This window comes from Falco punctatus (genome assembly GCF_963210335.1).
Source record: "Falco punctatus genome assembly, chromosome: 8".
NCBI lineage: Eukaryota > Metazoa > Chordata > Aves > Falconiformes > Falconidae > Falco > Falco punctatus.
Window position 1 is genome coordinate 25,363,372 of NC_137588.1, and position 14,805 is coordinate 25,378,176.

At 62.3% G+C, this 14,805-nt stretch overlaps 2 protein-coding genes across 5 annotated transcripts; one reads left to right on the top strand and one right to left on the bottom strand.

The window, feature by feature from the left end:
* Positions 1-16: 16 nt before the first annotated feature.
* On the top strand, positions 17-10,970 carry LOC308068470 (gap junction gamma-1 protein-like). 4 transcript variants are annotated; one of them, XM_080399175.1, is made up of 3 exons: positions 17-6,082; positions 8,633-9,831; positions 9,959-10,970. In XM_080399175.1, the coding sequence occupies exons 2-3, from the start codon at positions 8,658-8,660 to the stop codon at positions 9,964-9,966; spliced, it is 1,182 nt and encodes a 393-aa protein (XP_080255301.1). In that variant the 5' UTR covers positions 17-6,082; positions 8,633-8,657; the 3' UTR covers positions 9,967-10,970. The 4 variants fall into 4 exon arrangements, with proteins under 4 accessions (XP_080255301.1, XP_080255299.1, XP_080255302.1 ...); XM_080399173.1 differs by lacking the exon at positions 17-6,082 and adding an exon at positions 6,099-6,450; XM_080399176.1 differs by lacking the exon at positions 17-6,082 and adding an exon at positions 6,728-7,546.
* Positions 10,971-11,340: 370 nt separating this feature from the next.
* Positions 11,341-13,774, bottom strand: INHA (inhibin subunit alpha; the record flags this gene model as incomplete). Its single annotated transcript, XM_080399180.1, has 2 exons — positions 11,341-12,738; positions 13,408-13,774. The coding sequence occupies 2 exons, from the start codon at positions 13,772-13,774 to the stop codon at positions 12,005-12,007; spliced, it is 1,101 nt and encodes a 366-aa protein (XP_080255306.1). The 3' UTR covers positions 11,341-12,004.
* Positions 13,775-14,805: the final 1,031 nt, after the last annotated feature.

Below are 14,805 nucleotides of genomic sequence, written 5' to 3' on the forward strand. Positions count from 1 at the left end.
CAGCATCTCCCAGGGTTTGAGCCATTCTCCATGTCCTGTTCAGGGTGGGTGCTGATGGGCTGCTGGACTAATCTCCACCTGCCTGGCTCCCAAGCAGCAACCAAGGAGAACAAGGCTCAAACAGGATTAGACCTGACCCCAGGTACTGGTTGTGTTGTTCTCTTGTGTCAGTTGCCCTTAGGTGAGCATCCTGTAGGCTTCCAGCCCCAGGAAGTTGCTTGCTGGCTGTGGAGGCCCACAGAGGCATGCCTCTCACAGGAGCTGCTGCTGGCTGTGGCTGTAGGGCTGGGAGTGCCTGCCCCCAGGTTCTGCCCTGTGCTAGCTTACCTTGTCTCAGCCTCTCCTGCACAGAGTTCAGTGCAGCTCAGGAAATGCTGCAGTCTGGCCCGGGCTTGCTCTGTCACAGTGTCTCTGCACCCTGCCCAGTGAAGAGCAAGTGGAGATGCCACGTATGGTGCTTTGATGCAGCTGAAGCTCCCAGTGGGGGTGAGCAGAGAAGAGCCTTTTACATTAAGGTGCTGCCAGGTGGGGTCAGATACCCTAAGCAGGGACCTTTACTGATGGTTGCTTTTCCCAGCAGTGTCTCTGTCTTGCTGTCAGGGTTCAACCCACAGTTTCAGGGCAAGTTTTCTGATTGCTGAATCCTTAGTGACAAAACATCTATATATTATGTCAAGGTGATCCTGATCTCTTTGAAGACATGTATTTGTCATTCGGTGACCTGATGCCTGTTTTCTTTGGATACTGAGTGTGGCAGCTCTTTGCATCAGTCTCTGTGACAGCCAAACTTTCCACATACGCAGAGTTGGTGTCTGTGACTTCAGTTTTGGTCATCTAGAAAACCACAGTGACTGGGTCCTGCAGCATCCTGGTGCTCCAGTCTCACCTGGACAGATGAGATAAAGTTTCCTGTCCTGCTCAAACGCAGCTGTGCCATCCTTATAGCATAGGAGAGAGGGAAGTTCAGTTTCCATACTTTGTAGCGGACTGAATGCTACCTTGCAGTACACTGTTGGACGCTTTTTTGGAATTTCTATACTGTTAGATTTTCGCCTGTCACTTCCAGAAGCGGATGAGTTGCTGAAGGTCTGCAGTGGCCGATATTTTTATCTAGCCTCCTATAGACTTGATTGGCAAGATCTATACTGTCTTGAGGCAGATGTCACAACGCATTCCGCTTTCTCCCCTCTTCCTAAATGGGCATATGGCTGCTGCTCTCTATTCCTTTGGAGTGATCTCAGATCACAAGTGGGAGTGAGCTCAGTGGAAGCGCTGCCAGCACCTAGCACTTTGTCCAGGGGAAAGAGTCTGAGAGTGCTGAGCCAGTAAAGACCAGTAAGGGTTTTCTGTCTTCATCCTGTCGTTTAAGGATCTTGTGTAAGTTTTGTCTTCACCTTCTATAGCCATGTTTTTCACAAAGGGCAAGAGTCAAAATTGGAGTTACTGGCCCAGCTTGCTGGTGTCTCTTCTGTGTAAGCTGATCCCCTGAGAAAGCTGATCCCTAGAGCTTGTTTTTTCCATCTTAGCTGAGCTGTACCTTTGCTTTGCCATGCCGGTGTCTGGGTATGTGTTGAGAGGCCTGACAAAGTGTGGACTGCCAGAACCAAAGGTTTCAGCTGTGTCCCCATCCATAGCTCTTCTGAAGCTCTTCCCAGTTTTTACTGTAGAAGTAAATATTCATTTGCTTCTGCTCCTTGCCACGTCTCTGCAAGTCTGTGCTCTCTGCTCAGCACTAGCCTCTTGGTCCAGTTAACAGCTCCCTGCTCTTCTGCATTCCTCAGACTGCTGAGTGCTGACAGGGAAGCTCACATGTGCTGCCACAACCTGTCTCCTGCCTCTTCATGAAGCACTTGCTTTGTTTTCCCTCCGGGTTTTGTCCTGGTTGTTACCAGATTAACTCCTTTGTGGTTCCTTCGTGATCATGAACACTTTGCTGTGGGCTCCTTGCACTGGGCGGAATGATAGAATTAACTGGCCTCATTGCATCAGCTGGGTGTGTGCAGTGGCTTCCCCGATGCGCTCCTCCACTCCGGCACTGCAGGCAGCCCTGACTGACGGCTGCGCAGGAGCAGGGGATGCATAGGAGAGCCAGATTTACAGAAAGGTGTGATATCTGTTGAACCAGCTGCAGATGTCTCCTGCCTGTCACAGTTCTGAGTATGCCGTCCCCCAGCTGTGCTCTTAGACGCTCTGGATTTTCCCCATCTTCCCCTCTCCTTTTCTGGGTGCACTTGGCTCCAGCACTCAGCTGCTAGAATGGAGCAAGGCTGGTCTGAATCTCAGCATTTCCCTGCCTGCATCTGCCTGGAGCAGACTCTTCTCAAGGTGTGTGTGCCTGGAGGGATGCCCAGGCCTGGGGTGGCCATAGGGCTCTGGAGACCCGCTGCAGGCAGCCGTGGGCTCAGGCTTCAGGCTGGCCATCGCCACGAGCCTGAAGCTACCACCGCTGTTCCACGGGCACATAACCAGCCCTGCCTTACTTTGCTGTTCAACTCATCGATGAAAATGATGCCTCAGTCATGGGTTTGGCTATTTCAGTGCTTCCTACTCTGCCCTCTAAAGCAGTACTGCCTTGAGCATACATAGTCTGTGGGATAGCTGTCAGCTCCCCTGCACAATGTCCAAATAACAAAGCCCTGTTTCTAATCAAACTGGGTTACTGGAGGGGCTGACCGTTTCCTTCTAGAAGAATATCCCTGCTGGCACCATATCCAGGGGACTGGAGATGTAGCAGCAACGGGCACAAGTTCCCTGTGGCTTACGGACCTGCCTGGCCAGCTTCATCCCTCCTGCAGATGTCAACACGCCTTACCCAGCTTACAGAGCAATGGCCTGGGGCCATGTAAACCCCTTCCCTGCCCATCAGCTTGGCTCGCAGGGGAAGAGCAGCCAACGCAGGCTGGGCTGGAGTACCACACACAGTACCAGGGTGCTGGCAGAAGTTGGCACCCAGGAACTGGGAAGGAGACCCTAGCAGGAGGGAGGCGAGTAGGGACTGTGTCATGTACCTCCTACTGTGCTGCATAATCAGGCAGGGGGGAATAAGGGAAGGGGGCTTCACTTTGAAGCCATCCCAGACTTCTCTTGGCCTGTGTTACAGGGGACAGTCATTACCCTTTGTGCTCCAGCAATGGAACGTGCCTCTGCCTGTTATCAGAAAGTTATTAAGCTAGTTGTCGAGCTGTCTTGTATCAGGACAAACAGTCCCCAATAGAGCTGTCTGCTCCCTGTCCCGGTGCCAGACAAGTTATTTAATCTGGGAAGAGTGTGTTTGCTGCAGAGGATGCGTGCTGCCCGCTTGCAGCGCTGCCTCCAGCACTGCCCGCCTGTGGCCCTGCTCGGGGAGGGTGGAGCTGGCTTTCTCACCACTGGTTCACCCTGCTGCTGAGTGCCAGCCGGGCAGAGTCCATGCTGCCCTGCAGCAAATACACCTGAGTTGCCCAGCCCTGCCATCTGCCACACCACCATCATCCTCAGCAGCAGAGGCAGTCATAGCAGGACACCCCTATCGATCAGGGCAGGAACCGAGGCTGCTATCAAGAGCCAGACTGCGTCCACGCCCTCCCTGGTACCCTCTGTCGAGCAGCTGAAGGAGGGTCAGTGGCAGAGTCACAGAGGATGCCCCCACTGCAGCCCTGTGGCCGAGCAGTGAGGGGGGACTGCTTGCAGGAGCTCTTGTCATGCGCCTCCTGAGCTGCAGCACTTGTCCCAGAAGTGGATGTTCTTCTTATCCCTGTGTTTACACTCCCTCTCAGCCACTGTCTCCTCCATGACCAGCTCCCCTCGCTCTTGCTGGGCTGTGCAGCCACCCTGCCACACTCCACATGCTTGCTCCAGCTCTGGGCTTTGCCCCACAGACTTAGCAGTTTGGGGCTGATGCTGGTTTTTGCGGTTGGTGACTGTGCCTGTTTCCTCTGCAAAGCTGGTCTCAGCCAGACCCCGCAAGGCTGCTGGTCTTGCACATCCTTCCTTCCCACGATGGGCTCCTGTGCTGTCAGCCTCAGCTGATGTGGGGAAGGATGAGGGTGGGCAACACCCTTCGCCTACCACCTTCCTTTCCTGGCTGTTACGGGTTTGCCCTCCACCCCAGGCTGAAAGGGTGATGCCTCTGCAGGCGTTTGAGTGTTGCAAGCTCAAGATGAGGGTAAAGCTGGGGAACACAGGGTACTGCCACGGGAAATGGGAGGCTCTGACGCCAATGGCCAGATGCTGGCAAGCACAGTAATGTCTGCACAGGGGGTGTCTGACACTGGCCTCCAGGCCCGGTATCCCCAGGCAAGCTCTGTCCTGCAGCCCAGGCGTGGGCTGAGCTGTGCTGTGTAAAAATGCTTCGGCAGCCATACCTGGCCCCGACCCAACAAATGACTTTGTTCTGGGTGCAATGGCCTCAGTTTGCAGCGCTTCAGCGGGTCACGGTCCCCAGTTTAATGTGAGGTTAGTGCTATGGGGGCTCGTTCTTAACGCACTGAGCACCAGAGTCAGAGGTTCATGTAGGTCCCTTACCCAGGGCAAACTGCTGGGGTGCCTGGCGGTGAAGCCAGGCTGGAGGCAAGGCCGGGGAGCATTTGAAAACTAGGGATGACTGTGGGGAAAGAAAACCAGGTTCCCTCCCTGGCCCTGAACACTTCCCTGCACCCTTCCAAAAGCTTGAGTTTCTGTGCTCAGCCTGTGGTCTCCCCACATCCACCTCTGCCTGTTGCTCCTAGCCTGGGATGGAGACTGCCCAGGGGTTGCTCCCAGAGGATATATCGCTGGGTCTGCAACATGCATTTCCCCTTTTAGAAGTGTTAATGCCAGTTGCATGCATGGGGGCAGAATTCAATGGGAAGTGTTTCTTCACGGCCAGGTCAAATCCCCTTCCTTCTGTGGCAGCTCTCCCTCCAGACGGCTGAAGCTGTCACCTGGCAAGGACCCATCCATGAGCAGGGGGGAAAGCAGCATTGAGCAAGAGAGCCCGAAGCAGGGCCCTTTCCTCTTCTACATATCCTGTGCCCATGTCGGGGTGCAGCATGCTGCTCTGGGGGGCTCCAGTTGCCCTCCCACTGAGCCATGGTGGCTCTTGCTGACTTAGGAAAGCAGCAGGGGAAGTGGCAGGTCTGCTGTTACTCAGTGGGCCCAGAATAACCAAATCCCCACACTGGATGTGGCAGCCACACTTCCCACCCCTCTCCTTGCTACAGCCACATGGCCTCAGCCCTCCTGCACCCAGCCCCTGGCACTGCCGGCAGGAGGTGGGCAGAGGTGCTGCACCCACCAGTGCCTGCTCCTGGAAACCCTTCTGCAGGAGGGAGCGTGTGTTTCCGTGGGGAGAAGCAGCGTTCCACAAACTTACGCAGAAACCAGCTTCCCCCTGACTATTCGGGTTGCGCAAGGCAGCCCTGCGTCCCTCCCCGTCTCCACGCAAGGGTGCAAGGACAGGGTGCTCTGCCCAGGGTGGCACAGGCGTGGGTGGCCCAGTGCGGGGACTCAGCCCCGACAAAAACCCCCAGAGCCAATTTTAGCAGTGTGGAAAGTGAGTGGGCAGTGTGCACTGGTGGAGGGGCAGCCCACAGCTCCAGGGTGGCGGCTCAAAGCCACTGCTGCCATTGCGGCGGCCTTGGGAGAGCGGTGCTTTCTCCCAGGATGAGCAGCTGTGACTCTCTAAGGGCACGTCTGGAGGTACCGGGCGCTCAGCCTGGCCCTGCCGCCCGGACCTGGTCTGGGGCATGAGAAGCAGCGCAGGCTTCAAAAGCTTTGAAGCGCGTTCCCACCACAAAGGCACATTTTCCTCCACGTTCCCACCACGTCCGGGGCCACCTCCACTCTGAGGCCACCAGGTCTCTCCTTCCATCCTCTCTCTTCGCTGAGAGAGGAAGAATCTGGTGTTGGGAGGGGCAGGGGGCTGCTGGGCAGGGGTCTCCAGCGGCCAGGCTCACCTCCGGCGGGGCCGCTGACCCCGCACACCCCGCGGGCTGAGCCAGGCCCCAGCGGCTGCCCCGGCACGGCCGGGCCGCCGCCGCTGGGCACCGGAGCGGCAGCGGCACCCGGGGGCCGAGGGCGGCGTGGGACAGGGTGCGTGGGGCGGCCGGGGCTGGCGGCACGGGTGGGTCCCGGCGGCTGCCGGCAAAGCGAGGTTCGCCGCGGCTGGTGTCGCCGACAGGCGCGATGCTCGGCCGAGTTTCGGCCGGCCCGCCCCAGCCCAAAGCCCTGCGTGGCCTCCCGAGCCGGGGCCGGGCGGCGATGGAGCCACCGGGGGCGTGGGGCCGGCCGGGCCGGAGCGGGGCTGCAGCTCCGCGCCAAGTGGCGGCCGCCGGCCGGTGCGGGGCGGCCGGTGCGGGGCGGTCGGTACGCACCGGCGGGCGGGCGCGGGGCGGGGCGGCCCCGGGCCCCTTTGTTCGGCGGGAGGCGGCGGCGCGCCGCCCCGCCGCTTTGTCCGCCGCTGCCGGCGGGAGCCGCTCGTCCCGGCGCGCCGTGAGTGGGGCCGGGGAGCGGGGGGCTGCGGGAGGGCGCGGGCCGGTGGGGCTGGGGGAGGCAGGTGGGGCGGGCGGTGGTACCCCGGGAGGGCTGGGACGGGCGGCGGGAGCCCCGGGCGTGGGCGGCGGGCAGGGAGGCTGGGGCCGCAGGCGGGGGGATCTCGGGCAGGCTGGGGTCACAGGGCTGGGGGCCCGCGGCGGGCTGGAGTCGGGGGGCTGGGAAGGCCGGGCCCGGGGGGCGGGGGCCCTGGCTGGCAGGGGTCAGCGAGAGGGTCAGTGGGACAGGGGTCCTCGGCCGGGCAGGGGCTGGCGAGCCCCGAGATGGGCAGCCCGGCGCTGCGGGGCCAGGGCAGGGCGGGCAGGGGCGGAGGGGACCGGGGGCCGCGGGGTCGGTGGGGCTGGGGGTGTGCGTGGGGCCCAGCCCAGGCACGTGGCGCTGGACCCGGGTCCCAGCGCGGCCCGGGCGGGGGGTGGGTGCGGGCAGCCCTGGGCCGCCCTGGCCGAGCCGGACCCGCGCTGTGTCCATCCCTGTGGTCCCTCCCTGTTACTCCTTGGCCACCACGGCAGTGCCCACGTGTGTGCTTTCACTTTCCGTGAGCGTGCCAGCTCCCAGGGCTGCCCTCCTGCCTGGTCCCCTCGCCTCGTCCCCAGCCCCTCGCCCTGGGGCCAGGGCACTGTGCTGCTGCCAGGCAAGGGCTACATGCAGGCACAAAGCATCCTCCTTCCAGTGGGGCGGTGGGCGAGAGGGCCGCACGCCGGGGAGATGGGGCAGCATTGAAACCTTGTAGGGTGCCTGACCGCAGGAGGATGGTGGCCCTGATGGGCTGGGTTTGGGTCCCCGGTGCCAGCCTGTGCCACCTCCCGCAGCTCAGCAGGCTCTGCTGGGCACCAGGCCATCAGCAAGAGCGTGTCCCCTGCACGGGTGCTTATGCTGGAGGGGCTTTTCAGTTTAGGCAAGGCTGCTCGGGAGGCAGGCTGAGATAAGCCAAAAAGATCCTCTTATTCCGGACAATAGCCGCATGTGTGCAGCGGAGCTGTGTTTGCAGGGATGCGCCCTGGCCAGAGGCAATGGAACAGGGCTGCCTGGAGGGCAGGTGAGGCGTGGGAGAGGCTGAGGGCTCTGTGGGGACATGTCCCCTCTGCTCACCCCAGGCAGTCTTGCCACCTGCTGCCCTTGCATCAGCTTGTGCACAAACTGCCGAAACCGGGGCCGGTGGTGGGGTGTCTCCTCTTGCGTCTTCTCCTTTTGCTGGGAGCTGAGGCACAGTCCTCGTAATTTCCTCCCCGACCTCCGGTGTCAGCTGCTTTGCCGGGACTTTGTGCAATTCCTTGGCTGCCCCGTGCTGCCCCTTGTCACCGCTCTCCTGCTCTGCTCCCCCTGCCAGCCCTTGCCATCAGGCTGCCGGGTGCTCTGACCACCATCCACCGCAGGCTCTGGGGACTTGTAAGGACTGGGGAGTGGGGGCCCTGCGGGAGGGAGGGCACAGCATGACGGTTTGGTGGGGCAGAGTGACGCTGCGTCTCTGCCGGCTCTCGAGGGAGAGCTCTGGGGGGTACAGAGGAGCTGGCTCACGGACATGTGGTGGGGACTGCTCAGGGACGGACACCCCCTCAGTAGGGGCTCAGGGCTGGCAGCTGCAGTGAGCCAGAGGGGCTCTGCGTGTTGCCTTCCTCCAGGGGCCAGTGGAGGACCCCCGTGAGAGGGTGTGGGTGCTGGCACAGGGTGTGGTGCTGGTTGGGGACCTGCCCAAGACCAGGTGGCAAATGTGTGCCATGGCACTGGAGGCAGAGGAGGCCTCTCCTCTCACAGTCCCCAGCTGGCACTGCCTCGTGCTGCCGCGTTTACCCTGGCTGTGATGATTCTTCCCCCAGATGTGTCCCACAGGGGACAGGGACGTCCCAGCCTTTCCCCTCCTCCCCAGGTGCCCTCCACCCACCTGGCTGGCAGTGGGGCAGGAACAGGATACGGATGGGAATGTGTGGATGTGGCACTGGGCAGGGGACACAGTTCTGGGGAGACGGCTGCCTGCTCAGGGCTGTGGTTTTGGACCTGTGGATGAGAGAAGAGACATCAGTGCTTGGAGAGGGAGAGTGACAGAGCTGGGGTGGCAGCTGGGGGGGTGCCCAGTGAGGTGCATGCAGATTTGCTCAGTGCCTGTTTGCCTGTCCCTTCTGCACAGGGTTTGAGTCAACTGCCTGGGCAGGATGAGCTGGAGTTTCCTGACACGGCTCCTGGAGGAGATCAACAACCACTCAACCTTCGTGGGCAAGATCTGGCTGACTGTCCTCATCGTCTTCCGCATCGTGTTGACAGCCGTGGGGGGAGAGTCCATCTACTACGACGAGCAGAGCAAATTTGTCTGTAACACACAGCAGCCGGGCTGCGAGAACGTCTGCTACGATGCCTTTGCCCCGCTCTCCCATGTCCGCTTCTGGATCTTCCAGATCATCATGGTGGCCACGCCATCAGTGCTGTACCTGGGCTTTGCCATGCACCGCATTGCCCGCATGCCTGAGTCCTCGCGGCGCCGCTCACTGACAGCCCGGCGGGCACGCATGCCGGTGGTGCGCCGGGGAGCCGGGCGGGACTATGAGGAGGCGGAGGATGATAACGAAGAAGACCCCATGATCTTTGAGGAAATCGAGGTGGAGAAGGAGAAGAGCCCCGAGGGTGGGGAGAAGCATGACGGCCGGCGCCGCATCAAGCAGGACGGGCTGATGCGTGCCTACGTCCTGCACTTGCTGTGCCGCTCGCTGCTGGAGACAGCTTTCCTCTTCGGGCAGTACCTGCTGTACCGCTTCGAGGTGAGCCCCTCCTATGTCTGCAGCCGCAGCCCCTGCCCGCACACCGTCGACTGCTTTGTCTCCCGCCCCACCGAGAAGACCATCTTCCTCCTCGTCATGTACGCTGTCAGCGGGCTCTGCCTCTTCCTCAACCTCTGTGAGCTCGTGCACCTTGGTGTGGGCCGCATCCGTGATGCCCTGAGTCAGCCCGACGGCCCCCCGCTCCCGGCTGGTGGCAGCCCTGCGCCGCAGTACCCCAAGAAAGCCCCCGGCGCACCCCCCACCTACCACTCACTGAAGAAGGAGCCGCCGCGAGCCCTGCTGCCAGATGGCAAGCTGGACTACCGGGAGAGCCTGGCGGTGGCAGGGCGCTTCGCCCTGGCCGGGGCTCCCCCGGCGCACGAGCTGGACCGGCTGCGTGAGCACCTGCGCCTGGCCCAGGAGCACCTGGAGGTGGCCTTCCACCTCCAGCCCCCCCCACGGCCCCCCAGCCCTGCCCGCAGCAGCAGCCCCGAGGCCAATGGCATTGCTGCCGAGCAGAACCGCCTCAACCTTGCCCATGAGAAGGGGACCGCCGCCTGCGACAGGACCACAGGTGAGCCAGGGAGGGGGGCGGATCCGGCTGACTGGGGCAGGGGTTTGGGGAGGGCTGACTGGGCTCCCTGGGGAGGGGATGCCGTTCCCCCTGGGGTGGGTGCTAACCTGCCTCTTGCTCCCCGCAGGGCTGTGAGTGCCACCAGGGGCAATGGCGATGCCTGCCGGAGCAGCCGCCACCACACAGGAGGAGCAGCCTGCCGGGAGCACTGGGCAGAGGGTGCTGCGCGCCTGCCTGGCACGGCTGGCTGGGCAGCCCTGTCCTGGTGGGCAGCGGTGGGGACCTGCGCCTTGGGGGACATTCCTACTTAATTTTCAAAAAGGGAATATCTTATTTTTGTACGTTTTTATAAGCCTGTCAGTGTGTGCACCCTGGCATTTTTATACTCCGCTCCCAATCTCTGCTCCGGGCCTGTGCCCTGCCCCTGCTCCAGTTTCACCCCCTTTTCCCCCTCCCACACCCGTTTCCCGCACCATGTCCTCCTCACACCTCCCTGTGCCCTCCTGTGCCTGCTGCCACCCACCTGTGCACCGGCCGGTGCTGCATGTGTGAGCCATGCTGGCGATGCCAGCGCTGCCCTGCAGCCTAGGGGCTTCGGGGTGCTGAGCCTGGGGGTCCGGCTGGCTGGGCCGAACCGTGGGGCAGGGCGCTGGGCTGGCATTGCACATGGCAGAGAGGGGACGCAAGAGGTTCTGGCAGCTCTGCTGCCAGAAAGTGCCGGTGTGGCCAGGGAGACCATGCTGTGCAGCATCCTGGCACGGGGTTGTGAGCTGTGGGACTGGCCCACTCAGAAATGTCTGTGCAGAGGGCAAGGGCTGTCCTTCCCAATGCCTCCACCCCGCTCCCAGCCAGCTGCCCTTGGACCAAAGCCCACCCCCTCCCACTCTGGCCGTGGGGCCAGGAGCCCCTGTGCGGGGCTGGACCCTGGTCCCACGGTGGGGGAGATGCAGCGCCCCGAGCCGGGCTCAGCTGGGAGCCAGTGGGGTATTTCTCATCATCTCAGCCTGGGTCACACAGGGATTTTTGTAGCATTGTTTTTTACTCGAAAATGATTGTCACTCTGTTTTTTCTTTTTTCTTTTTCTTTTTTTTTTTTTTTTATATCTATATTAGTAAAGGCTGGAGACGTTTTGTACTGAGCTGCTGCATCCGGTCCTTCGGGAGGAAGGGGTGGGAAGGGAATCCTGCGCAGCTGGGCTGGGGCTGGCAGCTCGGCTGCCTGCCCCGGGACCTCCCTGCTCGCACTGGGTGACTCAGTTGTTCCTGCTGTGTGGAGGCGGCTGTGGCCAGGGCAGCCTCCATCAGCCTGGTGGAGCAGGATTGCTCCAGCCACGTTCCTGTGCGGTACTGACTCCGGCCAGGCGCCCGGTGAGGGGCTCCCCCATGCCTCCCCATCCCACTGCTGCCCCCATGCCTCCCCATCCTACTGCAACCGGGAGCAGAAGGGATGTTGCCCTGCCCTGCCCCGTGCCCCATGCCCTGGCGCTGGATCAAACCCAGCCACGCACATACCAGTTCCCTCTCTGGGACCTGGATACTTCTTGCATCGCTTGCCTGTCCCCTCCCTCCTCCAGCCAAAAGCCCCCAGGGAACTGGCATCCCGCCACCCAACTGCGTGCCACCTCTGTGGCTGCCTCTGATGGAAGCTGGCATTACCAAGCTGTTCTGGTAAAGAGAACAGGTTTATTTCACTTATCCCGTTAAGCTTTCCAACAGGCTGTGCCGCCAGGAGAGGGCTCGCTTGCAGTGCCACGTGTGCTGCTAGCCCTGCCACCAGTGTGAGGTCCCAGCATGGCCTTGCCCTGGCACGTCCCCGTCCCTGCTGTGGCAGCCTGGCCCTGCCTGGGAGCACGGGGAGGCTGTTGTACTCTGCGGCAGGAGCAGGACCCCAGTCTTTTGGGGAGGCGGGGTGAGAACTGGGGGAAGGGAGCAGGTGGAGAGAAACAGGGGCTGAGCTGGCTGCGGACAGCAGGCTGGCTTTGGCAGGGGCTTGGCTCTGCCAGAGGCTGTGCCTGTCCCTGTCCCACCATCTGGCAGTGTGACCGTACCCAGGGCAGCCCAAAACTCCAGCTTGTGCAGGGAAGGGTGGCACAGCCCAAACCCCTCCACCAGGTCCCTGTGGCATGGGGCCAGGAGTCCCCTGGGTGGGATTGCGGGCCAGGCTGCAGGATGCCCTAGACGCAGGTGCAGTCCTGCGCCAGGATGTTGGGCACTGTCTCGTACTTGAAGGAGTACCCACCGTCGGAGGTGGTGCGGACGCGCAGGGAGCGCATGGTGCCGGGCAGGGCGGCACAGCAGAGCTGCACACCCAGGCGGTGGCTCAGCCCATGGCCCTCGGCACAGCTCCCATGACAGTAGTGGAAAACAAAGCTGCTGGGATGTACGATCCACTTGTCCCAGCCCAGCTCCTCGAAGGAGATGTTGAGGGAAGCCCGGCGGCAGTTGGTATGGGCAGCCAGGTCCTCAGATGGGCGCTGCAGCAGGCTCAGGGCAGCCGGGGACCAGGGCATGGTGGAGCGGCGAGCCCTCTCGCTGCCCTTGGCCTGGGTGGTGGCCACCAAGAAGGGCATCTTGTCCCCCTCGGCCAGGCAGGGGCATCCAGGACAGCGCACCAGGAGCACGAAGAGCGGCTGCAAGAGCTGGGGCAGCAGTGCCGGGGCAAAGTGAAACACAGTCCAGTGCTCGGGCGTCTGCATCACCATGGCCGTCACCGGCATGCGGCCCTGTGGTGACAGGGTCAGCACGTCGGGGGCTGAGTGGTTGGGGGCAGCAGAGGGGCCGGTGTAAAACCAGAGCTTGGCAGAGGTCACCGTGCGGCTCAGGGTGTGCGCCGAGGGCTGGAAGAGGTAGGTGAAAATTCCTTCTTCCTCCAGCAGCTTGTCCGGCTGTGTGGGCTCGCAGGGCACGTCTGCAGGGGGGGACAAATATGCTCAGGATATATGCCCAAACCAGGGGAGGGTCCCTGATGCCTGGCGAGAGGTGGGATGTTGCAGAGGATCCCTGAGGTGCTGGCAGGGTGCCTGGCTGCTGGCGTGGGCAGTGGCAGGGTGCAGGGGAGCTGAATGTCTACTGCTACACAACAACCGCTGTGCTGCACCCCACAGCTGAGCCCTGCTGTGACCTGGATTGGTCTGTTACTGCTGCCCCCATCCCCCCGCATCCTGCCCCATCTCACAGTGTCCTGCCCCGTAGCCGGTCATCCTGCCCCATCCCACAGCATCCCGACCTGTTCCTTAGTATCCCATTTCCCAGCATCCTGCCCCATCCCCTAGCACCCCACCCTATCCCACCCTGCCTGCTCCTTAGCCCTCCCCATCTCTCCACATCCTGCCTGGTCCAGTCATTATGCAGCCTCCTGGCACCCCCTTGTGCCACCTGCCCCTCTCCCTGCCTGTGTCCCGGGCTGTGCTCTCTGCCTGTCCCTGCCTGCCATACCTTTCAACCTCCTGGCTCTCCACCAAACCTCGCCCATGCCTCAGCCTGGCATACCACAGCAGCCCCACCGTCCTGCTGCAGCTGTGTCGCCCTGAGCGCCCACCCTGCTTCACCCCTTTCCATCCCACCAGGATGTTCTCACCTGTGGAAGGGAAAAGGATCACTTGGGAAGTGTCCTCCAGCTCCTCTGGCTCAACTTCAGGGTTTTCAAGGACGTGTCTCCGGTGTACCCTCCTCGCTTCCTTCTGGGCCTCCTCCTGGAGAACCGGGGGGCTCAGATGCTCCAGCACCCGAGCCCGCACCTTGGCCAGAACGAGCTGCCGATCAGCACCAGCGCCGGTGCAGCTGGCCAGGGCAGCGGTGGGCAGCATGGCAGGCAGCAGGTGCAGGAGGAGCAGCATGACCATGGGACACACAGTGGGCCGGTGGCTTGTGGGGCTCTGCTGCAGGCTCCTGCCTGCCTGCCTAGCCCGTCTGCCTGCTGCACTCCCCCCGGGGCAGGGTGGCATTGAGACCTATCTGACACTGACGCAAACGTCTGCTTGCCGTGAATATTATCTCTGGGCAGCGAAAGCGCTGAGACGTCTGGAATGCGAGGACTGCAAGGACAGTGTGGTCTGGGGGGGGGATGGCGCCCGGGCAGGGGGGGTGGGAGGGGATGCTGCTGGGGGTGGCAGGCGCATGGGGGGTGGGGGGGGGCTGGGCTGTAGGCAGGGTGCTGTAAGGAAGGTTTTGCTGCGCTGGTGGGGATGGAGGGGGCACCCTGGGCAAACTTTGCAGCTGCTGGTGCTGAGTGCCCCCCATGGTGGAGGAGCTGCAGATTTGGGGCTTCTGAGGGGACAGTGGAAGTGGCAGTGACTGTGCACAGCAGGGGCATCTGAGCAGGGACCTGATGGGGTCCAGAGCCCTGTGAGGCCCTGGTGTGGGGGGCATGTCGGGGGAGGCGGGCTGCGCACCCTTCTGCCAGGAATGCCTGGGATACCCCAGGGTCACAGGGCAGCCGGGAGGGATGTGAGCACAGGGTTCTGGGGAGGGCAGGCTGGGGTGCCGAGGGGCTGTGGCATCTCCAGGGCAGCCAGGAGGCTGGTGAGGCGCTGAGGACATGAAGCAGGGGATGGCAAGAGGTCCCTGCACTGCCTGGGGCTGGGGAAAGCTGGGCCAGCTTCAGGGGGAGGGGGAGGAGAAGAGGTGAGGCAGAGCCAGGCTAGCTGGAGGCCCCCACAGCAGGGCCAAGAGAGGGATCCTGGAGTGCTGTTTGGGCTGGCTGGCTGTGAGCTGGCTCCTGGGGTGGGAGCTGCAGGAGGTGTGCAGGCTGCAAGGGAACCCAGCGTGTCCTGCCCTTCCTCCCACTGCTGCCTGTGGGGACAGGGCCAGGCACCCCCCATCCAGCAGCCCTGCCTGCCCCTCGGGATGCTGGGCAGCCTCAGCACCCCTCCTGCTCCTCCTGCTGGCATCCCACATAGCACGGCCGGTATGGCACACCCCATCCTCTGCAGCCTGGCATCTCATGCAGCATCCAGCGTGCCACATCCCACCCTGT

Coding starts and splice junctions, on each gene's coding strand:
- LOC308068470 (XM_080399175.1), top strand. CDS start 8,658: ATGAGCTGGAGTTTCCTGACACGGCTCCTGGAGGAGATCAACAACCAC.